General features: G+C 43.6%; 1 protein-coding gene across 1 annotated transcript in view; it reads right to left on the bottom strand.

Annotated features, from left to right (window-relative positions):
• CNTNAP2 (contactin associated protein 2) overlaps nucleotides 1-23,912 on the bottom strand; it is a 2,003,631-nt gene that overhangs the window by 249,285 nt on the left and 1,730,434 nt on the right. Inside the window, exon 17 of the mRNA XM_024742848.1 lies at nucleotides 10,989-11,159. Coding sequence (XP_024598616.1) covers nucleotides 10,989-11,159 — 171 coding nt within the window. The remainder of the gene's footprint in view (nucleotides 1-10,988; nucleotides 11,160-23,912) is intronic.

Genomic DNA, 23,912 nt, shown 5'->3' with positions numbered 1-23,912 from the left:
AGTGCAGATGACACCACCATACAGTCACTGAAACCTGGGGTTTTATTTGTTACAGCAGCTTAACTTAGTCCTAAACAAGAAAATTTCTTATTCCTAAATGTCTTACGACCTTATCATATTTAAAATATTTATTCATAAGATTAAAAAATATAACCAAAGTATCTTCTCCCTCAGACCACTGGAATTTTGAAGGGATAAATTACATCATAATGGTCTTACTCTAGTTTCAATACCCAGCTCTGTATCACAACATTGCCATAGTTACAAAATATGTAGGTTATAATGTGATATTTGAATGAATTAATGGAATTCTATAATTCATAAAACCATAAAGTTTTAGAGCAAAGGGAAGTGTCTGGGAGCCACGTGGGAGGCTTTAGACCGTGCATGCTCTGGATGTCGGAGCCATCTCCTTTACTAACCCCACCAAGCCAAGCTCCCAAAGAAAGGAGATGCAGGGCTGCACCTTGACTATCATAAAGGTGAACAAACCTTTTCCTATTGAGAAGTCTGTCTAGGACAAGCTTGACATTCAAAGATATGGGAAGAAATTTCCTTTGTTCTTCAACATTTCTGTTCTACACTGAATGGACTTCAGATCCCAGAACCCTCAGGCTGGCTCATGCAGCTCTATTTTCAGCCACACTTAAGATACAGACAAACAGCAAAGCTCCTCATGGTTAGCTGTGGAATATGAGTGCCATTTACAATGTTATGTATATAGGAAGATACACTCCAGGACCTGGATGACAGGCTCGGAAACTCCTATAACACAGTCCCTTTGTAAGTCGGGAAGTAGCTAAACTGGAAAATTAAAAAAAAAAAACCATGAATATCATAGGGATGAAAACAAGTCTTCATTTCTTAAAGTATCTAATAAAAATATATTCCAGCTATGACCCTAGTCCTCTGTTAGACTTCATGTAAGTGTTTATGTTTCTCCCTGTCTCCTCAAATTTCCTATCTTGATTGCTATTAAAAATTACCTTTTGTAATTTGAGCAAAATGTGTCTTGAAGAAGATAACTCCCAGAACTCTTCACTTGTAAAAAACTGCTCTTGTACGGTTTCCAGTTGACATCTAGTTGGCCAGTGTTTTGTCACATGGCTTTAATTTAGGTGTCTGATGACTTGGAAGAGCCTAGCGTTGTTGTATTTACCGTTACCTTTGGCCCTTTGAGATATTTCTGGTTTTGAGCTATTTCAACTAATCGTCCCCAGTCACTCACTATATTTAAATGAAGCTCTGCTCCCTGATTTGTTGTATCTTCTTCTTTTTTAGCCAGCTTTGAATTAATTGGTCCCAAGTGTCGTCCTTAGTTGGATCAATTCTCCAGCGTTGGTAACAAGCGCTAACCAGTGATGGCACCAACTCTTCCCTCCTGAAGCATTTATTTTTATAAAATAGCAAGTCTGCAGAGACGCTGGTAGCATCTAGAATGGCAGAGGTAAGGTCTCTAACCTTCTTATAACTCCACACACGTATTTCCAGTTTTTCTCACTAATCCGTGTGTTTATTATTGTCACAAGAGCACACGCTTTCTCCCAGCTCTGTCTCAGATCAGGATGCATGAATCCAAGCTTCTTTAATCTCTTCTCCTCTTAGGATGCCCATTCTCTTCCAGCTGGCCACAGGCAGGCTGATTCTAGTAACCGGTCTTTTTGACACTTTAACACGCCATCTCTTTGGAGGGAAAGATTTTGTGGACTATCACACACAATAAATAATGCAGAAAATGTTAGAATCAAAGGGAATGAGATAGAAGAGAAATTCCACCAGAAAAAAATCTCTAAGAAACTTCAGCATTTCTCTATAGAAATGACACACAACGCATACTCTTCAGACAAACACTATGTGAAGATGCTCTTTAATGAGGATGCCTATTATTTTCCAGGCAATGCACCAAATTAATTGTCTTGTAGGAATGTGGTTTTTTTAGGAAAATGAAAGGCTTCTCTTTTATTTATGTTTTATATGTTAAATCCAGATGCAGTAAAAATGTCTTTTGTGTGGGCAGGATTTCAATAGGGAGATGGTCTTCTAGATGTCTCTGGAGTGTGGAGAAGGAATGGCAGGAACACAAACTCTGCAGAGAGAAGTGACTCCATCTGGCCAGCTTAAGAGGCATTCCCAACTCCTTCTAGAGATTTCCAAATCAGCTGACACGGGTGGATCAGTAATATCTAAGGTAACTTGGGCAATTTTTCATATCAGGAGGACATCGTACTCTAAAGACTATTCTTTTAACTCTAGGGCACCCATGCCATATACTCAAATAACCGTCCCTTCAGTAAGACTGGCAAAAATATCTGGGTCACTCAATTTGACTTTACCAATTGTCTGTATATCTTTTAATACTTAAAATGCACACAGCTAATATATTAAATAGCTTTAATATAGCACAACTTTCACCTTTATTTGCATCTCTGAAATTTTTTGGTCCACAATTGAAATTGAAAAGTTTAAATCAGACACTAGAAAAAAAATTTTAAGAATCACAATAGTGTTGCTATGCAGGTTTAAAACTTTTTAAGGCAGTAATTTTTTCTTATGTATTATAATGACCAAGCCAGAATCATTCTTTAGACTCTGAAATCTTTAATACAAATTGAACTCATAGACTTGCAAAGTAGCAGAAACACTGAAATTCTTCCTAAATCTATGTGGATAACTTAAGATGGCTTGGATAGTTAAAAGGAAAAATCCAGGTGCTGCCACCTGATCTGTATTAGTAAGCACTCACAATATTTATGAAAGAAAAAACACCCTAAATAACATCCCTGTGGCACAAGAGGCCGGTTAAGCGGAATTAGGCATTCCTCATGTCTGTACAAGTGAAGCTCTTTTAATATAAAAGTTGTTCCCATTCTGAAACAGTAGAAGATAAACTGCCATTAGTTTATTCCTTCTGATTCATCAGTTTCTATGTAGTGCTGAATATTCTCTTCTGTGACGTTCTTGAGCATGTGTATTGCAGAAGGCGGCATCTCAGAAAATGAAAGTTTTTCCTTAATACCCTTCTCCAAGATTAGCAGGACATTGGACTGCTACCGCCACATTTTTGTGGAGATATGTGCATTAAATGCAAATATGTTCTCCATGTCATCCTGATATCTGAAAAAGCTCAAGCTTTGTCAATACGGAAGCTTATGCTAAGGTATTGCAACAGTTTCTGGTTGCTTCTCCTGAATGTTTCCTAGGCAGTGAACATCCCCTTCAAAAACTTTGCACTGTGTAAGCCCTTTCTAATTGTTAAACAAAAATGAAAATGCTATGGTCACTATTTATCATCAAATGCTTCCAAATACTTCCTCTGATCACAGTTCACCTTGAGGAAAACCTACCCATCAGCCATGCAACACCCTTCCCCAGGGGCCCATGTCTTGGGGTCAGGAGGGCAGCTGGGAGTACCCTTGACCTCAGTGCTTCCTCTCTTCTATGGCACCAGAGCCTTCACTCAGCGATGTGTCTTCCTGTGACATTCCCTCTCCCATGCTTATTGCTGCCATCATTGAACCCGAGGACCGTAACGCTTGGCTCACAGGCTCCCTGTCCACTGCGCCCCTTGCCATGGCTACTAGGGACCTCAGCAGTGATGGGGATGACCAGCCAACACTAGCCTCCAGTTCCCTGACTGTCTCCATAGCCTTTTCATACAACCCAGAAGCCCATGTGCATGGCCAGACGATGCATCGTAGACCTTCTTACCACCCAAACTGCTTTCCTGTGAAATCTTGAATTCCAAAATTTCACTAACCATGATCTGTCCTTCCACCTTTCAATGTGTCATCATTTTGATCACCGGCCCCCTGATCATGGTTATCTCCTTTTCCACCTAGATTTTCCATAGTTCTCCATCAGACCAGCACCTCATTCATTCATTTCATTCTCTCAACAAATGCTTACTCGGCACCTCCATGTGCCAGACAGTGTTGTGGCCCTGGACATACCACGGTGCACAGTGTTCCACAGCCCTTGCCACGTCAATGGACCACACACCTCACACATCTGCGATATATCCATGCATCTACACTGTAGTTTCCTCCTTTGGCATCCAGAGCCTAAAACGTTCTTTCCCAATTTATTTTTTATTTTTATTTTATGTTTTCGCGGTACGTGGGCCTCTCACTGCTGTGGCCTCTCCCGTTGCGGAGCACAGGCTCCGGACACGCAGGCTCAGCGGCCATGGCTCACGGGCCCAGCCGCTCCGCGGCATGAGGGGTCTTCCCGGACCGGGGCACGAACCCGTGTCCCCTGCATCGGCAGGCAGACTCTCAACCACTGCGCTACCAGGGAAGCCCTTCCCATTTATTCTGAGGCTCAGTTAAAATGATATAATCTCCAAAGAACCTTTTCTTATTCTCCAATCAGAAGTAATTATCGCCTCATCTGGGTCACCACAGTGTATTCCTCTAATATTTATTTCATCTTATCCAAAATATTGTTTCATATGCTAGTCTCTCCCACTAGATTGTGTGGGACTCTGGGATGGGGACATGTCTTATTCTTCTTGAGTTCCTCTTTGGCACATATGTAGCAGGTACTCAGTAACTATTGGTTGAAATATTTAGATCGCTGCATATTTAGAATCAGATCTGAGACTTGCCTAAAAATATCTCCACTACCCGTGTCATACTTCCTACTCTAACAATACCAAACGTTTGTAGCTCCTGAGCACCCATCAGGTTCCCCATCCTTATGCTTTTTTTAAAAAAATTTTTATTTATTTTTGGCTGCATTGGGTTTTCATTGCTGCATGCAGGCTTTCTCTAGTTGCAGTGAGCGGGGGCTACTCTTCGTTGCGGTGCGCGGGCTTCTCATTGTGGTGGCTTCTCTTGCTGTGGAGCATGGGCTCTAGGCATGCGGGCTTTAGTAGTTGCAGCATGCAGGCTCAGTAGTTGCGGCACGCGGGCCCTAGAGCACACAGGTTTCAGTAGTTGTGGCTTACGGGCTCTAGAGCGCAGGCTCAGTAGTTGTGGCGCATGGGTTTAGTTGCTTGGCAGCATGTGGGATCTTCCCGGACCAGGGATCGAACCCGTGTCCCCTGCACTGGCAGGCGGATTCTTAACCACTGTTCTACCAGGGCAAGTCCCCCCCACCATCCTTATGCTTTTGTTTGCATTGCCCCCTCCTGCTAGAATTCTTTCCCCTACTTCTTCATCTAGCTAACTTCTTTGCCTGTTTTCAACGACCCAACTCAGGTATCACCTCATCTTCCTCTTCATTCCCAGGTTGGGTTATGTATCTCTCCTCTGGACATTTACAATATCTTATGCCTATCCTTGTAATTTATTTATTGTATTTTAATGATCATAAGCACAATATCTGAAATCAGCTGTATAACCTGTGTGTCCCAGTTTCCTTATCTGTCAAATGTGTATAAAACTTGTCATGAAACCTAAAAATGTTGGTACCTGTAAAAGCTTTAGAACAGTACCTGGCACTTAGGAAATTCTCAATTAAAGTTATGAATCCATACTGCTATTAATGTGTTTGTCTCCCTCCGTAGGTGAGGGTGTTGGGTGCTTTTGTCCTCACCTCGGAATCTCCGGGATCCACCCTAGTGCCTCTGACACAGCAGGTGCTCAGTGAAAGGTGGCCTGATGATGGGACCATTGTCATGGTCAAGATGGGACTATCTTGGTCAGAAAAGGGATGTAGAGAAGTCAAGCTGTTCCCTATGGGGAACTCTGATAAATGGGTAAACCTATGGCTGTTAGGGAATATTTTTTAAAGAACGATTCCTCTGCCATCTCAGAAATAACTAACAAAAAATAAGCAAACAAAACAACAGAATCGAAAGTAATTTCTGATTTGGAAATGGACCTACTTGTCCATGGTTTATGCTCTCCTCCTTACTTTGATTTGTATCTCTCAGCCCCTTCAGATGTTCCAATTCTGGGCCTCACTCATTCCCACTTCCTTGGGGACCTCACTCCTTCAGCCAGTCCCTTCTCCCCCATATCTGCAACGTCTTTTTCTTTACTGGATTTTCCTCTTTAATATACATGGGTGCCCAAGTTCCTACCACTTACAACAACAAGAACAATGAACAAAACCACCATCCCTTGATCTCCGTATCCACCTCCACTCACCGCAGACACTGTCTTACATTTTGACAGTGACCCCTATGTGTGAAAGCTGATGAGCCCTTTATGTTCTCATTTTAGTGACCTCTCAGTTCAGCGGTATCAAACACTTTTTTTGTTCTTGAAATTCTTTCTTTATTTGATCCCTGGGATATCACTGTCTTCCCACTTCTCTGGCAGCCTTCTGCAAGCTACTTTTCTTGTGGTTTTCATCCTTGGACATCCCCTTTCCTCTCTCTGCACATTTGTTCTGGGCAACCTCATCCATGATAGAGGTACCCAGTACTTATTTCCTAATGATTCTCTAGGTGATGATGCTGCTCAAATTGTATGTTTCTAACTCAGAGTGCTCTGCTGGGCTCCAGACTTGTATATACAGCACCTTCTAGATGTGTCCACTTGCATAGACACTCCTATATCCAGCAGACGCTCAAACTCAAAATATCCAAAATGCAGTTTGCATTTTGCCTCCAATGCCACACTCCTTAGTGAAAGCTGTTCTACTCACACAATCATCAAAACCATCACAACCAAATGTTGGCTTCATTCTAGGACCTTCCCTCCCACTTCACCCATACAACCATTTTGTTAGAATCTGTGGAATCTCTCTCCTAAGCATCTCTTGCAACTATAACCCTTCGTTGTCATCTTCCCCAGCTCCCATTCACTCTGCCACCATCTTCACACCAGCCCCTACCGCCTCTTCTCTGGCTTTTCCATCTTTTCTCTGGTGAATGCAAGTCTGATCATGTTACGTCCCTGCTCACCATAACTTTCAGGGTCAAGACAAGCCAACTCGGCCCCAGCCCAGAGCACATTTTAGTGGTCTGACCACTGCCTGCCCTTTTAGCTGCGGCTCTGCTGCTCCCAGGGCACTGGATGTCCTGCCGAATTGTTCCCTCTGGGGTCCTTGGGCTCAGTCCCCACACCTTCACTCACCGATGTTCTCCTCCTATAATGTTTTTCCTTTCCTGGTCTCCCTTCTTCCTCCACCTTCTTCACCTTCCTGCCTCTTGCTTGTCCATCAAAATTTAATTAAAGTTACACTCTCTGGGAAGCACCCTTGTCATCCCAGTCGGGTTTAAATCCGCCCCCCCCCCCCACCTCCCCTTGGTGCGCTCAGCCACCTCTCTCAATGTCTGTTTTGAGAGGCAGTGCAGTTTGGTGTTAACAGCAATGACTCAGGACAGACAAAAAATGTTTGGGGTGCCAGCGCTGCCACTTCCTCGCTGTGTGACCTTGGCCAGGCAACTTCCACGCCCTGTGCCTTAGTTTCCCCATAAAGGACAGATGCTAATGGTACTGCCCAGTCCAAAGGGTGGTTAGGAAATTAAGTGAGATGCTCTATGTAAACTCCCTGGAACAGTGCTGGAGCTATTTTTATTGTTATTATAACTACTGATTTACTTTGCTGCTTTCCAAAACAAACAGAAAGATCTTTGAGGGAAAGAAACCATGCTTGACTTAACTATGTTTGACCTAGCACAGCATCTGGGACATGGTAGGTACTCAGTAAATATTCACTGAGTGAATGAAAAAATAAAGGTAGTAAATGAATGAAATACAGCCTTAAAATCTTACCTGTGAAGTATGTGAGTGGGTAGCAGTGCTCTAACCTTATCATATATGCGCATTAAGATGCTGATGGTATCGCATCAACTGAGGGCAACTGACTCACTGTTCTCAGAGTCAAGAATCTCCCACTTCTGACAGAAGGGCGCAATGTCGTTAATTAACAGAAATGTTGTTCTGGAAACCACTATGTAGGCGTGACCTGTGATAGGATTCCTTTGAGACACAGGTAGAGAAACAAAATTTGAATTCCTACCAGAAAGAGATCAGAAAGCCTTGCAAGTTAAACGGGAAAAAAGAGTAGAGACACTTTCTAAGAGTTCAAGACCCATTAGGTTTGCAGTGACTCATCGGTGGAAGGCAGAGATAGGCCTGCGAGAATTCTGCATCTCTAGCCACCGCCCCATGGATCCTGCAGAGAAGAGTCTGGAGAAATGTGATAAAAGGGCAGAAGGAAGCCTCAATCATTTTCTTCTCCATGTTCTTCATGAAAGCATCACTTCTTGTATACTTTGAAGAAGTTTTGCTCAAACAGAGAAACGGGCGTTTTTTTCACCCCATAAATTCCTTTGAACCTGAATGGAGATGCTATATAATGATGGACATTTGGTATCTCCGCCATTTGGGGGATCTTATAAAAGGTATTTCCACCCTTAGCAATTTTAGAAGGTCTAGAGAACTCCAAGGAGAAGCCAGCCTCTAATCCGTGCCTTGAATATCCCATACTTCTTTACCAAAGGTAAACTATGTGACAGAAAAGAGCTATATGACAAAACAAGACTAGACCTCACCCTCTGTCACAGGGTTTTTGTATCATGGAAAGACTTGGAAAACTTGAAAACATCTGCGAAGGTTTTTTGTAATTATAAATAAGTGCAATTCTATTCTGCAGGTGCTAAGTAGAAATGTCTGCTCTTTCTAAGCAGAAACGTCTGCTCTTACTTCGTTTGTCTTCTTACAACCCAGGCCTGGGTTTACAAAACATGGGGACAGAAAACAAGGGCAGGGTGAATTTTATAGTAATTTTATAGGAGCTTATAGAATTACTCAGATATGGAATTGTCAGTTTTCCTTTTTTGCCATGAGTTATTTCTAAAACACAATCCAACTCTGTGTAAGTCAGAAAACAGTCTGATTCAATTAATTTGCTGTGGAAAGTGAAAATCCCTTATAAATAATTCCAATCCGTAATTCATGAAAAGAGTGGATTTCTATTTATTTCTTTTTTATTTCTAAGGCTAGAATATTCTCAGTCTTCCTTTCCATCAGATCGAGTTCACATTAGATCTGTAATGAGCTTTCTTGGGAAGAAGATAATTACAACAATGACTAGACACTGAACTAAATGATTCATGACTGGCTACCTCCTAGCATCATAACAACCTCCACAAGTTACCATCCCATTTTACAGATTAGGAAGTTGAGATTTAAACAGATCAAGCAATTTACACGAGAACTTGGATTTCAACAGGAGAGTGAGAATTCCAAAGTGCGTGCACTTCCGGCCCTATCACAGTCCACCATTTAATAAAAAGAACCCCATAGGATTTCAGCAGAAAGACAGTTACCCGAGATTCCAGTTCTCAAAGACCATGTTGCATAATTATAACTACAAAAGGAGAAAAAGATTCCATCAGATATTTCTGGAAAATAGCTTCCGGATCTTCCTCAGACCAGACCCAGTATCATAGGCACTTGGGTTAAAGAGCACAGACTAGGAAGAAAGACTCTCTGATGTGGGGAGAGGCACTGAGGAGTTTTCACGGAGCAACAGGTGGGCACAGACTTGCTTCCCCTTCCTGGTCCTGTCTGTTCCTTTGCTGATTCCATCTGGGTCTGAACAGCCAGGACAGCCTGGTGTGTGCAAATGTTCATCAAACCTGGAAGTCTGTGGACATAAATCCCTGAAGCTGCACCTATGCCCCAAGGATACAAGGGCCCGGTACCATGAGAACTGCCCTTCTCAGCTCCAGTGACCCCCTGCCTTCCACGGACAGGGCAGCACTGGCTCTTGCTCAGATTCTGTTAGTTTCTGTGCCCTTGGCGAGATCAACCAGAACTCCAACCTTTATAGGGTGGGTGGATGTGTGGCCTCTTCTGCAAAGCTGCAGACTCAGAGTTCCATAGCACCACACAAGGCTGCTCCTTGAACTCCCACAGGTGTTAGTTCTGATTATTCCTATTTTCCTCTGTGTTGTTACCCTCACTCTCTTATTCCTTATTCTTGATATTTACCAATCCTCTGTCTACTTGGAAAATAAACACATTCTTCACACCAGTCAGACTGGCCATCATTAAAAAGTCTACAAATAATAAATGCTGGAGAGGGTGTGGAGAAAAGGGAACCCTCCTACATTACTGGTGGAATGGAAGTTGGCAGAGCCACCAGGCAGAACAGTATTGAGATTTCCTAAAAAACTTAAAATAGAGTTACTATATGATCCTGCAATCCCATTCTTGGGCATATAACTCTAATTCAAAAAGTTACACGCATCCCAATGTTCACAGCAGCACTATTTACAATAGGCAAGACACGGAAGCAACCTCAACGTCCATGGACAGATGAATGGATAAGGAAAATGTGGTACATGCATACCATGGGATACTACTCAGCCATAAAAAGAATGGAATAATGCCATTTGCAGCAACATGGATGGACTTTCAGATTATCATACTAAGTGAAGTAAGTCAGAGAAAGACAAACATCATATGATGTCACTGATATGTGGAATCTACAAAAATTACACATGTGAACTTCTTTACAAAACAGAAATAGACTCACAAACATAGAAAACAAATTTAGGGTTACCAAAGGGGAAAGGCGGGGGCAGGGATAAATTAGGAGTCTGGATTAATATATACATACTACCATATATAGACTAGGTAAACAACAAGAACCTACTGTAGAGCACAGGGAACCATACTGAATAGTTTGTAATAACCTATAATGGAAAAGAATCTGAAAAGTTATATATATGAGCTGAATCACTTTGCTGTACACTTGAAACGAATACAACATTGTAAATTAGCTACCCTTCAATAAGAAAAAGAATACACATTCTTCTCCCATGTTATCAGGGCAATTTATGCTCCCTCATCCTCCCTGAACAGCACTGTGGGAAGCTCTGTCTGTGTCTGCTTCCCGGTGAGCAATCAGAGCACAGGAACCTAGATCTTTCTCAAGTTGTGCATCTACCATCTAGCGCTGCTTTCGGAACAAAGGAAGCCATTGATACTTGAAGCCAACGAAATTACATAATCACGGTTAAGATCAGCTCGAAGTGACAAGAGTAGCTAGTGATGAGCTGACAAAGACTTTATACTCACATTTCAGTTCGAGTTTGATAAAATCTGTGTTCCCCAGATTTTCAAGAAACACTCCCCGGGGGATTAATGTTTTGAAGTAGAAAGAGATGTCCGCACTGGTTTCCCCTTGGAAAGTAGAGAAGTGCAGGTAGGATGATGGGTTTGGGAAAGAGGCAGCATTCCAGTAATTCCCTGTGGAAAGAGCAAAGAAAGAAAACAGGGTAATTTACACTTGACCATGGCAGTGATATAAAAGATACCCATTTTCTGAGTTTTAATACATTTCCACTGACAGTAGCCCTTGTTTCTTCTCTGCCTGCTGAGCAACATTGCACAAAATCCCCACAAACACATCTTGACTTTCCAAAAGGTATATGTGGGTATGTATATAAGATATTTGATTCAGGACTGATACACCCTGCTAGGAGCAGTGCTGGAGGGGCTCTCAGGAGTGTATGTCAAGTGCAGAAGCCCTGCGGCGCGAGGAGCTGAGGAAGCAGGCGGGGTGACCGGCCAGCCACCTCCCACCTCTCCTGTTCCAAACCCCCGAGGCGAGCTGCTGTAAAGGGAGAGTCTCCTCCCCAGCCCCTTTCTCTTCCTCCCTGGGGACTCCAGGGGACACTGTGACCTGTGGATGTTTTGGGAGCTGAGCCCACCTGAGCGCTCACAATCAGCCTCTACCCTTGAACTCATGGGGTAGACACAGTTGTACCCGCCCCCCTCCCTACTCACTGCCTGGTAGTAGCCAGTGGCCCCAGGAGAAAGGCAGTTCACAGGATAAAATAAAAGCACCAAACTGGATGACTCACATTCCATCAGAACAGATGGACCAAGAATTTAATATGACGCCGAGAGCTTACTCCAGACTTTATCTCCAGGGGAGAAATTCCTTTAGAATGTGCACATTTCTGAGTACATTTGCCAGCATAGCTAGGGACCAAAATACATGGATATGCTTTAAACAGTCATTAAAGCCTCTACCTTTAATACTAAGCCCATGTTAAGGTCACCGGGTGAGGCCCAAAATGGAGTCACTCTTGCTAAGCCCCAGGTCAGCAAAGCAAAACTTAACTGAGTTTCTGTGCTCAGCTCACCCAGGGAAGGCAGGCCCAGGCCACCCTGTCAGCACTTGCCTGCTCAGCTCAGGGTACCTGACGCTCCAAGCCTTCCCTCTGCTCATGTAACGGGAGCAGCCCTGCTTCAACCACCAGCACACGCCCAGTGCAACTTCCTTGTCCCTGCTCCCTTTGGTCTGTAAACATCTCTCCTTGTACAGCTCTTCGGAGCTCCTTTCTCTCTGCTAGACTGGAGGCTGCCTGATTCATGAGCTGCTAAATAAAAGCCTACCAGATCAGTAAACGGCCTGTGGAAAATTTTCTTTTAACATCTAAAATACATGTTTATTTACAAGTTGATGTTGCCATATCTTTCCTTCAAAGAACACAATGAATCAGCTACATTTACTCTGTTAGTTTCTATCCACAATATTTTTTCCTTCCTTTTATGCAAATAATGCACATAGGCAATAAGTTCAACTGCTACTCTTAAATAGAGTTAACTTCGCGTTGGTGCTGCTATGCTTATGCCGTAAGTTCAAATTAAATATATAGTGTTGCTGTATTATGAGATATTAAAGGACCCTCATTTAATTAATTCCATAACATCTTAAGGAAAAACCCAAATGAGCTTTTTGGCCAACCCAATATCAGCAGTCAGTCGGTGCAAAATATGTTTGTAAACGTCTCCATTAAGGTAAAACCAGTGGTGGTAGAGCCCACTGTTGAAGGTGTCCCGAAAGTCTTCGTGCAGTTTCAAGCTCATTTTTAAAAAACTGCAATATCATAGCTTTCAGTAGGAGAAAAATAGACTGGTTTCCTCTTGGGAAGAAGGATGTGATATGGTATTGGTTAGAAAAATACCTGAAAAGAAAGAATCTTAACCATGGTTTAAGTTTCTATCACCTGAGCTCTGAGCACTCTTCCCAGCTCAAGATCTGGCTTCAAGTCTGGTGAGAGGAGTTCAGTCACCTCTCCCAGCTGGCTGAAAATGAAGGTCTCTCAAGATAAAAGCTAAAGGTGCTACCCTGTCACCAATCAGAGTTCTAGGAGGGAATGAAGAGTCCCCAGGGCTGGCAGGATTCAGCTCGTCTAATGGGTGAGAGAGCCTTTTAGCAACCTAGGAGCCGGCAAGGATCAGTCCCCAGCCACGTTTCAACCTGAAGGCAAAGCAATTCTGTCTCTTTAGGCGGTATCCCCAGGACACAGATGTACTTAACATTTTAAAGTTTCAATCCAATCAAATGCATTCTTACTTTCTGAGGTGGTGATGTATTAACAGAAGGGCAGTTGTCTAAAATGATTCTAGAAAAAAGGAAAGCTAAATGTAAAATATGTCAGTATTTATTTGAGGTCTGGCACTGGCTATTCAGACAGAAATATCCCCAGAGACGAGAAGGACAGTTCGCTCCGTTATTCTCATTTGCTGAAATATCCCTACAGACCACAATTCCATTAGTTCTCGTTCTATGCTCACTAAGCAGCTTTGAATTAATTTGGTCTCTGGAATGAATATATTCACAGGGAAATTACGCCTTGTACAAACGGTGGTTACCAGCCGTCATTCCGGAAATGTCTGGATGACCACATATGACATCTTTGGAGTCGTCGCTTGTGGGTTGTCCCCAATCTCTGGATGAACTAAGTCCAGATTCTTGACCAGCAACAGTGAGGACTCTACCCTGGACCTGACTGATGGCGGCAGCTGAGGTACCTACTCTGGGGAGAGTCAATGGGGCACAAGAGGAGGAGACCAGGAATTCTATTTAGATTTTTTAAAACCTCACCCTTTAAAATATTCACTTCAGTCATACTTGATAATGTACATAATATATGAGTACAGTGGAGTATGGACAGAATTCGTAAGTAAGCTTGTTGGGACGTGAACTTAAAGGCTTTAATGAGCGGGCGGCAGAATAAGGAAGTTTGGGTGCCGCTGTTCCAGACCCTGATGATCTTCTGTGAGGCCTGTTCTGATGAGTCTGCTGCCCAATCTCCAGGGTTTCTGGTTATAATGAAGTAACATGAGTGCTTTTTCTAGTGCTCGTTGCACTTACTGATGCAAGGAGCTTATAGCATCATTACTGTTTTTTTTTTTTTTTTGCGGTACGCAGGCCTCTCGCTGTTGTGGCCTCTCCCGTTGCGGAGCACAGGCTCTGGACGCGCAGGCTCAGCGGCCACGGCTCACGGGCCCAGCCGCTCCGCGGCATGTGGGATCTTCCCGGACCGGGGCATGAACCCGTGTCCCCTGCATCGGCAGGGGGACTCTCAACCACTGCGCCACCAGGGAAGCCCTACTGTTTGTTTATATTGCTCCCAGCTGACCGTAAGCTCCTTGAAAGCTGGGAGAAAACCATTTCATCTCTGCAACCTTTAGCTCCAGAACATATTAAGTACTCAATAAATAATTATTACATCAATGGATAAATGAAACAGTTGGATAAGTTATATCCAATTCCACTCCATATGCAAAGTCTTCATGGGACAAAATCTACTTTATAGTAACCTGAGTATTAAAGGTATTAAATAAGTATAAATAAAAGCTAATGCTGCTTTAGCACCTACTGTAACTGGACAACAGCTCCTGCTAGCACCTCATAATTTTCTTTATCCATGACTTAATTCCTATTATTCCCTATAGACCTTATTGAACGATGCCACGCATCTGCAAGACTGATGGGCTTATAACCTTAAAGTTGTTGAAATGGCTGCAATTTGTACTGGCTCTCAAGGTCCGCACGGCAAGGGTCAAGTGACATTAGACGAGCACATTAAGTTGGGAACGAGAGTCGCTGGATGGCAAGCATGGTGCCACAGCAGGTGTCAGGACGGCCAGCGTGTACGGGCAGAGCGGGCAAGGATGGAAACAGAGGGAAAGTGCGAAGCAGAACAGAAGTAAACATCTGAGATGGGAGGGGCCCGTCCACAGTAACAGAACGACAAGGCAGGTGGAAAAGGGTGAGGGACCCAGCCCAGGGCAGAGGCAATGGTCAGCAAAGGCTGAGCAAAACAGTTGCAGTGAGGTTGATGGCTCCACCAGCTTGAAAACCAGTTGGTCACGTGAGAAGCTTTTAAAGTACCTTCTGGGCAAGGCCCGGACTCATCTCGGGTGGGCAGGAATCAGGGAGGTACCTTCAGCTGGTGCAGGAGAGTAGGGCTGGGCAGCAAACCTGGCCTTGCTGACACCCACCATCACTTCAAACCTCTGTCATTCGCAGAAAATGCAGTATCGTGCATTCATCCAAATTCTTTAACAGGCAATTACTTTAATCTCACCAGTGATAACTCAGCATGGGATTCTGACTTCAAAATTTCTAAGGATTTTTTTTTGATGGGCAGCAATTAATTCTAAGCCTGATTTTAATTTCTAACAACGTATTACATGTACATGGTTTTAAAAGTCAAGTGGTGCTAGAAGGGATATAGAAAAATGCTGTTCCCTGCTCCACCCTCCCCCTAGCAAACCCAATTTCTTAGTGACAATTCTTTTTGTATCCCTGTATTTCTAAAATCTACCTGTGTAGATATTTATTAATATATGCATTTTAATTAGTCTCTACTTTCCTGGATGCCAGATGAGAACCGAGCATTTTTACAAGCCCACCTCCCTATTTCCTTTCTCCATATTCTCCCCAAATAGCAAAATCACAGATTTGGGGGTATGCTGAAATTCAATATTTATATTTTTAGGACTATTTAAGTATTATTCACTAATGAGCCAAGTAGTGAAATCTAATTATATTTTCTTTTTGTGTATAATGTTTTGTTTCTCTAGAATCGAGTTACCTATTTATTTTTTCATTTATCTAGTTTTCCTTCTATCTGTCATGAATTCTTTACAAATTCTCCAACACACCTGAAAAGCTCTTCTCAAACATTTCTGACATTCGATACGTCAGGCAACCCAGCAGTCACATTTTCGTGACATCCTGTGACAGGATGGGGCGTCCTGTGACAGCCCTTCGTTCTTCTGCCCCGTCCACGCTGGCTCTTCTCATGGCCTGGGACCGCCTTCTCGCCCTTATTGCAGGGGCTTCCTTCTGTGCCTCTTCAGTGTTAAATCTCCCAATTCCCGGGTCTCTCTGACTTTGGGCGAACCGTCTTTCTGGATCTACACCCTCATTTTCATGGAGCACATTCTCAAGTAGCTTCTTGAGAAAAGGGATGTGTGAAGTCAACTTCCTAAATCCCTGCTCTTCTGGAGAGTCATAATCCTGCTTTCACATGTGATTGAGACACTCCAGAAAATTATTTCCCCAGGGAATTTTAAAGGCATTTCTCCACTATCTTCAAGCTCTCAGTGTCGCTGTTGAGAAAGTTAATGCCTTCTGATCACTACATCGTTCACATAACTGATGGGGTTCAGGACGTGCTACCCCAAAATATGGCACCTTGGGAGACTGAGTACTTCCAGCTGAAGTGATGTGGGGAATGCCAGGTGCAGAAGGACTTTCTGGGCTCCCTCTGAAGCAGGACAGGAAACTCTCATGTGAAGTGCCCTCCTTCCCCAGAGGAAAGGAGCATCCTCATCTCCAAAGAGAATGGGGCAGAGAGGCATCCGAGGAACAGGCCTTGCGAGGTTGCCGCCGCTCGGCTCACACGCTGTCCTGTCTCGACTTTCCGTGACTTTCTACCCTTCATCTAATGGCACAGCACAACACTGAGGTTTAACCATTTCTTTGGGTCTTCATTTCCTCATGAAGGTTCCTGTACCATGTAAAACTTGAATACATTTGTATGCTTTTTTCCTGTTAATTAAACCCAGCCAGGACCCCTAGAGGATGGAGGAAAAGTTTCTTCTCCTGCATTACTCGTATTTTTTCCTCTCTGGAAGCTTTGAGAATCTTTTCCTTTAACTCCCTAATTGAAAGTGGATTTTGATAGTTTCTCCTGATCCCCTTTCTCAAGCACCTGTTAGTTTTATATTTATCTGTCTTTCTCTTGCCCCTTTGCATTCCTAATTTTGATCTTTTTTCTTTGTGTTCAACTTCCTGGGACATTCCTCCAGCTTTATTTCTAACACTGCTACTGTCTTTTTATTTCGGCAATCATATTTCAAATTTCCAAGTATTATTTCTTGTTCTCTGACAGTCCTCATTTTTAAAGCAGGCTGTTGTGGGTTTTGTTCAGTTTTGGATGCAGTATCTTACCTGTCCGAGAATGTTCATTTAATTATTGAAACTGTCCTTCTGTCTTCTGCGTTGTCTCCCTCTCTACAGAGGCCCCCTTTCCTGCCCCATTGTTAGTTCGGGCTCCCTCCTCATGTTACCTTCAGTGGTTGGTGAGTCTTCCTAGGCACTCACACCGAACAGTGAAGTTCTAGAAAGCTGCCGGGCTGCTCCGTGAGTGTGCGTGTCTGGGAGTGGTGGTGAGTTGCTGACCAGTGGGCTTCACCACAACGAGGAGAGCTCCCTCTCCTGTTGAAGGGCCTCCAAGTGTCAGTATCTGTGGCCTTTTATTTTTTGGTCACAGATCATTCAATTTCTTGAGAGAAGGACCCTCCAGTTTCATGAGGTGTATGCATGGGGTGGTCAGTGTTCTGGGATGCTTACATAGATTTCCATGTTTTTGTTCTATTTTAAGGAAGGAGTTTCCCCCCCACACCTTCTTTGTTGCCTCCTGTCTGGAGTGTAAACCTCTCACCTCCCACGTGGGTAGAACAGGACAGTCACCAGGGTGTGGGAGGAGGTGAAGTTGGTTCTAATCGATGTTTACACAGACTTTTAACCAATCCTGTTCTGAGCCTCCCCCGCCCCCAGCCTTTGATGACTCCAATTCCTGAACCTTGTGGAATTCCTCAGCTTTCATCTGCCCATCAGCAGTCTGGACCTACCGACATTCTTGTACCGTCAGCAAGGAAGTGAGTGAACATGTGATACGCTGAGGTTTCCTCTGGGTGGTGGTGACGATGCGGTGTGGGGCACATAGGGAACACAGCAGGTGAACTCAGGGGGTGGCACTGGCCTGCCTGTTACTTGGTGAAGCTTCCATGTGCCGGTCCACGTGCAGGCTCCAGAATCAGACAATCCGGCTCTATCACCCTCGCCCACTGGGCAACTCTGGACAGATTTCTTATCTTCTTAAATCTCAGTGTCCTCATTGGTACAACGGAATAACATTGGAATCTCTTTTAAAGATGGTTGGGAATAACAGCACATCATTCATGAAATGTGCTTAGCAGGGCGCTGAGCACAAAATAACTGTTCAACACATGGTATTATCCACCACAAAACGGGGGGCTTCGGTGTCACATTCAGTCACTGTCCAGGGCTTGGCCAAGGAGTGGGGAGGCTGGGAGAGGAGCTCCCTTCTTTCGACGTGTGACCCGACGCCCTGAGCTCCTCCGGAACCCACTTCTCCGCAGGGGAGGCAGCAAACAGCCCAGGCAGACCCAGCACTCACCCACAACCCTGGCCCCTCCGGCCGCAGGCGCGTCCCTGACCCGCACCCAGCTGCCTTGTGTCCTGTTCTCCTCTTTCCTCGCTCCTCTGCTCCCTTCTCACTGGCTTTCAAAGCTGTGTGCTCCCACTTTCTTTGTCTCCTTACTGACTTTTAAAAAATGTCCATTCAGGACACACAAATGAGAATTCTCCTTGAGCCCCGGCACTGTGATAGAGGGTTTTGTAGAGAAGCCATTACATAACAATGTGATGAAAGGAGTGACTGAGCAGCTAAGAAACTAGAGTTATCCAAACACTATAAACAGGTTCATCTGAACGAAGGTGACCAGAGACACACGATGGGCAGAGACGGGGAGGAGAAGCTGCGGCTGCTCCTCGATGTGTCCGCCCCTGCTGGCCTTCCTTCCTCCTCAGAGGGGACATAGGTAATTAGGAAAAGGTGACACAGCACTGGCTGGAAGAGCTGGCACTAGCCTGATGTGGAGAAGACTGCGCGTGGCTCTCCCGGGTGTGGTTTGGTGGGGTGTGTGGCCTGGATGCCAGTGGATGTTTCCATCCTCTCCCAGACGCAGCAATTTCTCCAGTCACCAAATGGCCCAGCACTGGAACAGCACCGAGAAGCGTATCTATAGCTTCTGGTTAAAGTGGCAAAAGCACTTTCCAATATAAGTACCAGCTCTGAGGAGACTAATTACTCTGAACATTTTTAGTGACCCAAAGGTTAGAAAATTGGAGTATTCTGTGAGTTATGTAATGAGGCTTCTATTGTTTACTATGGCTGGGTGCTATTTACAACAATAAACCAGATGGCTTCATTTGCACGCAGATTTGAGTCTATTTGTAGAGGTAGCCTTATGGGTAGAAAAAAATTATTTCCTTAATTAAACCATTTTGTGCATTCAGGAGAGGTAAACGTAGCTCCGTTCTGCTCTCAGCCTCATTTTATAGGGCGAGCTCAACTCAGAACCAAGGGCTGCAAGTTAAGACCTGCCCTGGACTCAGCCATTCCCTCTGCAGTGTCTCATCCTCTCCAGCATGCAGTTTCCACGGCTACAACCGAAAGGGGTGATATAACCTTGTGAGAGGAGTCAACAGTATAAAGTTTTCACTCTGTGTCTGTGACTTGGTTCCTCTGGGCAAGAATGGGGATGGGGTCCCACACCGAAAAAGAATATGACACTAACAATGAAATATCACAAAGAGAAATTAAGGAAAAGATCCCATTTACCATCATATCAAAAAGAATAAAATACCTAGGAGTAAACCTACCTAAGGAGGCAAAAGGCCTGTACTCTGAAAACTATAGGACGCTGATGAAAGAAACTGAAGACCACACAAACAGATGGAAAGATATACTTTCCATGTGTTCTTGGACTGGAAGAATCAATACTGTTAAAATGACCATACTACCCAGGGCAATCTATAGATTCAATGCAATCCCTATCAAATTACTAATGGCATTTTTCACAGAGCTGGAACAAAATTTTTCTAATCTGTATGGAAACACAAAAGACACCGAATAGCCAAAACAATCTTGAGAAAGAAGAATGGAGCTGGAGGAATCATGCTCCCTGACTTCAGACTATACTGCAAAGCTACAGTCATCGAAACAGTGTGATATTGGCACAAAAACAGACACACAGATCAATGGAACAGAATAAAGAGCCCAGAAATAAATCTGTACACTTATGGTCAATTATCTATGACAAACAAGGTAAGAATATACAATGGAGAAAAGACAGTCTCTTCAACAAGTGGTGCTAGGATAACTGGACAGCTACATGTAAAAGAGTGAAATTAGAACATTCTCTAACACCATGTATAAAAATAAACTCAAAATGGATTAAAGACCTAAATGTAATACTGAATACTATAAAACTCTTAGAGGAAAACATAAGCAGAACACTCTTTGACATACATTGCAGCAATATTAGTTTTGGATCCTTCTCCTAGAGTAATGGAAACAAAAGCAAAAATAAACAAATGGGACCTAATGACACTTAAAAAAAAAAATGACACTAATTTGAAAAGATACACACACCCCAATGTTCACTGTAGCACTATTTACAACAGTCAACACATAGAAGCAACCAAAGTGTCCATCCACAGATGAATGGATAAAGAAGATGTGGTATATATACAATGGAGTATTACACAGCCATAAAGAAGAATGAAATTTGCAGTAACATGGACGGACCTAGAGATTATCATACTAAGTGAAGTAAGTCAGGCAAAAAAAAAAGACAAATATAATATGATACTGCTTATACGTGGAATCTAAAATAAAACTTATTTACAAAACAGAAACAGACCCACAGACACAGAAAATAAACTTATGGTTACCAAAGAGGAAAGCCAGGGGGAGGGATAAATTAGGTGTTTGAGGTTAACAGATACACACTACTATATATAAAATAGATAAACAGCAGGGACCTACTGTATAGCACAGGGAACTATACTCAATATTTTGTAATAACCTATAATGGAAAAGAATCTGATATATATATGAGTCACTTTGCTGTATTCCTGAATCACTGTAAGTCAACTACACCTCAATTAAAATAAGTTTAAAAAGAATATGATGGTGAAACCCCAAAGGTCATGATGCTCACCTGGGGAGCTTCCTGCACTGCTGTGAGCTGACCGATAGCTAGACTGGGTATGTGCGTGATAAAACTGAATTGTTCTCAATTAGTCATGAAAACTCACATATCAAATCCATTAATGGTACATTTAAACATAACGGTACAGGGACTTTCCTGGTGGCACACTGGTTAAGACTCTGTGCTCCCAATGCAAGGGGCCCAGGTTTGATCCCTGGCCAGGGAACTAGATCCCACATGCATGCCACAACTAAGAGTTCACATGCCACAACTAAGGAGCCCGTGAGCCTCAACTAAGGAGCCCGTGAGCTGCAACTAAAGAGCCCTCCTGCTGCAAAGAAAGGAGCCCACGTGCCACAACTAAGGAGTAGGTGAGCCACAACTAGGGAGCCCACCTGCCACAACTAAGACCCAGCACAACCAAATAAATAATTTAAAAAATAAATGTAACGGTACTTAAGAGGTCATTCTATTTCCTTTTTTTTTTTTTTTTCAGTTCGTGGGCCTCTCACTGTTGTGGCCTCTCCCGTTGCGGAGCACAGGCTCCGGACGTGCAGGCTCTGCGGCCATGGCTCACAGGCCCAGCCGCTCCGCAGCATATGGGATCTTCCCGGACCGGGGCACGAACCCGCGTCCCCTGTATCAGCAGGTGGACTCTCAATCACTGCGCCACCAGGGAAGCCCTCTACTTCCATTTGAATGCTTGAAACAGCTGTGTGTGCTCGGATGTTTGGAGGTGGGGAGCAGGTCTAAGTTCTCTTGTAAAGCTCTTCAGAGTCTCTACCTTAGATCCCTAAATCTCCTCAAACTTTCCTTACTGGGTCTATGGGTTATTCCTGAATCATCCTAAGTATACTGAGGTTCAAATTAAAAATTAATAACCAGAACTGGAGAGATGAGTAACTAAGTATGTGTGTAATGGAAGCATGTGGGCTTCCTGCTCTTGGGTAAACCCCAAAGTTTTCTGTGTGACTGATTCCAAAGAATGAGGGAATAGCAAGACTTAATCTCTCATATTCCTGTGAGTAAGGGACTGCAGGAAGATCTATTTGATTTAGCAAAAATAAAACTTTGTAGATCAAATTTATATCCACTACATGCAGGTTGGTATGGAAAATATTTAACATGTACTGTATGTAGCACACTGAAATGGCCATGAGAGGGTGACTCTGCAGACTGCCCACCTTTTAAAGCCTTGTGTGTCCCCGGCATGAATCCTCTGCCTTTCTTTCTTTTCCTGAGTGACTTCCTATGCTTTCATCATTTTAAGTACTAATCGTAGGTCAATGATTCTCAAATTTATGCATACGGGTAGATCTTTAGTGTGAGGTTAAGATTAACATACGCATTTCTTACTAGACAACTTTACCTTGATTTACAAGTACCTCAAACTCTAAATGACTGAAAGTGAATACGTATTTCTTCCAAATTAACTCAACTTGCAGTATTCTCCACTTTGGAACTGTTTCTACTTCGCCACCTAAGCCAGAAACATGGGAGTCATTGCTGGGCATGCAATCCACCCCCAAGGCCTGGCAATGGCCCCTCTGAAGTATCCTGCGGTGTGTTCCTCCTCTCTACGCTTCCCGCTGCCTTGGTTCGACCGTCATCCCTGCCTGAATCCTGCACTAATTTTTGGTTCTGCTTCCAGTGTTGGGATCTCATATCCATTCTTTACAAAGCCAACAGTGAAATCTCTCTAAAGCACAACTGACTGTGTCACTCTCGTGAGCAAAACCCCTAATGGTTCCAAATGCCTCCGGAATGCACTGCAAGCTCCCCGATGTGGCGTATGAACCCAATTTCTCCAGCCTCTTTTCTCCCTACCCCGTACCTTAGAATGGAAGCTCAGCCACATGCAGCTGCCCAGTTTCCACGGGCCGCAGGGCTGCTATGGACTCACCTTTATTTGCATAGTTTCCTCCTTTTGGATTATCCTTTCCCCATCTGTTCCTCTCCCATCCTCCCAACTCACCCACTGCATCTGGCCTGACTCCTTCTCGTCCTTTAAGGCTCAGTTCAGGTGTCCCCTCCCCAGGTGGGTGCAATGCACTTTCCCTGAGCTCCTGTGACATCTTGAATCTATCACTGTGCCCAACTTAAAGTATTATTATAATTACTTTCCTATGTTCCCCTCCTCTGCTAGGCTGTGAATTTCAGAGAGCAGAGATCATATTTTCTATTTCTTTCTCCCTGTAGTATGCAGCCTGACACACAGAGGTGATCAATATGTGTTTCTTGAGTAAGTGAAAAAATGTTTTTCTAAAAATAATTTGCAGCACTGATAATCCCACTACCAGTTATTACCATTTCTTGATGTGACCATCTGCAAAGCCGACCTTCTACAGTTTCAGAATTGGAGTTATTTAGCTCACAGGGACAGAAGCTTTTCTAGATTTGGCATTATTTATTTGGACGTCTAGGCACATTCAGTATTTCCCTTCTTGGAGAGCTGATGTGCACAGAGGTCACTTCTGCCTTTACTAGGTCTCCCTTTGCTGTCCACCTCCTCATATCTTTTTCTCTCTTGGTATAATTTTAATTCATGGTCTAATACCATTAAGCTCCATTTCATGGTCCGCCCTGCTGTCACGAAGGATGGTCCTGGCAGGATGGTAAAGACGGCTGTGCGCGTAGGCACCTTCGGGCACTGTGCAGAGAAGGAGGCTATAACGAGAGTGACCCTTCCGTATTGATAAACTACAAAACCCCCAGAACCCCACAGCCATAGGAAAACAGATTTTGTATCAAATCCATTAGGTGAGTAAAATGTGGAAAAAAGCTGCCCATTTCAGCAGAATGGTAGATGTGAACATCGTAAACTGCGCTACCCGGCAGACTAATGGATTGCTACGATCTGTACAATTATGCTACACAAATCAGTTT

Source organism: Neophocaena asiaeorientalis, unplaced genomic scaffold (assembly GCF_003031525.2).
Source record: "Neophocaena asiaeorientalis asiaeorientalis breed wild unplaced genomic scaffold, Neophocaena_asiaeorientalis_V1.1 scaffold798, whole genome shotgun sequence".
Lineage (NCBI taxonomy): Eukaryota > Metazoa > Chordata > Mammalia > Artiodactyla > Phocoenidae > Neophocaena > Neophocaena asiaeorientalis.
Note: the sequence above shows the minus strand (reverse complement) of the source record. Positions and strands in the feature narration are given on the sequence as shown.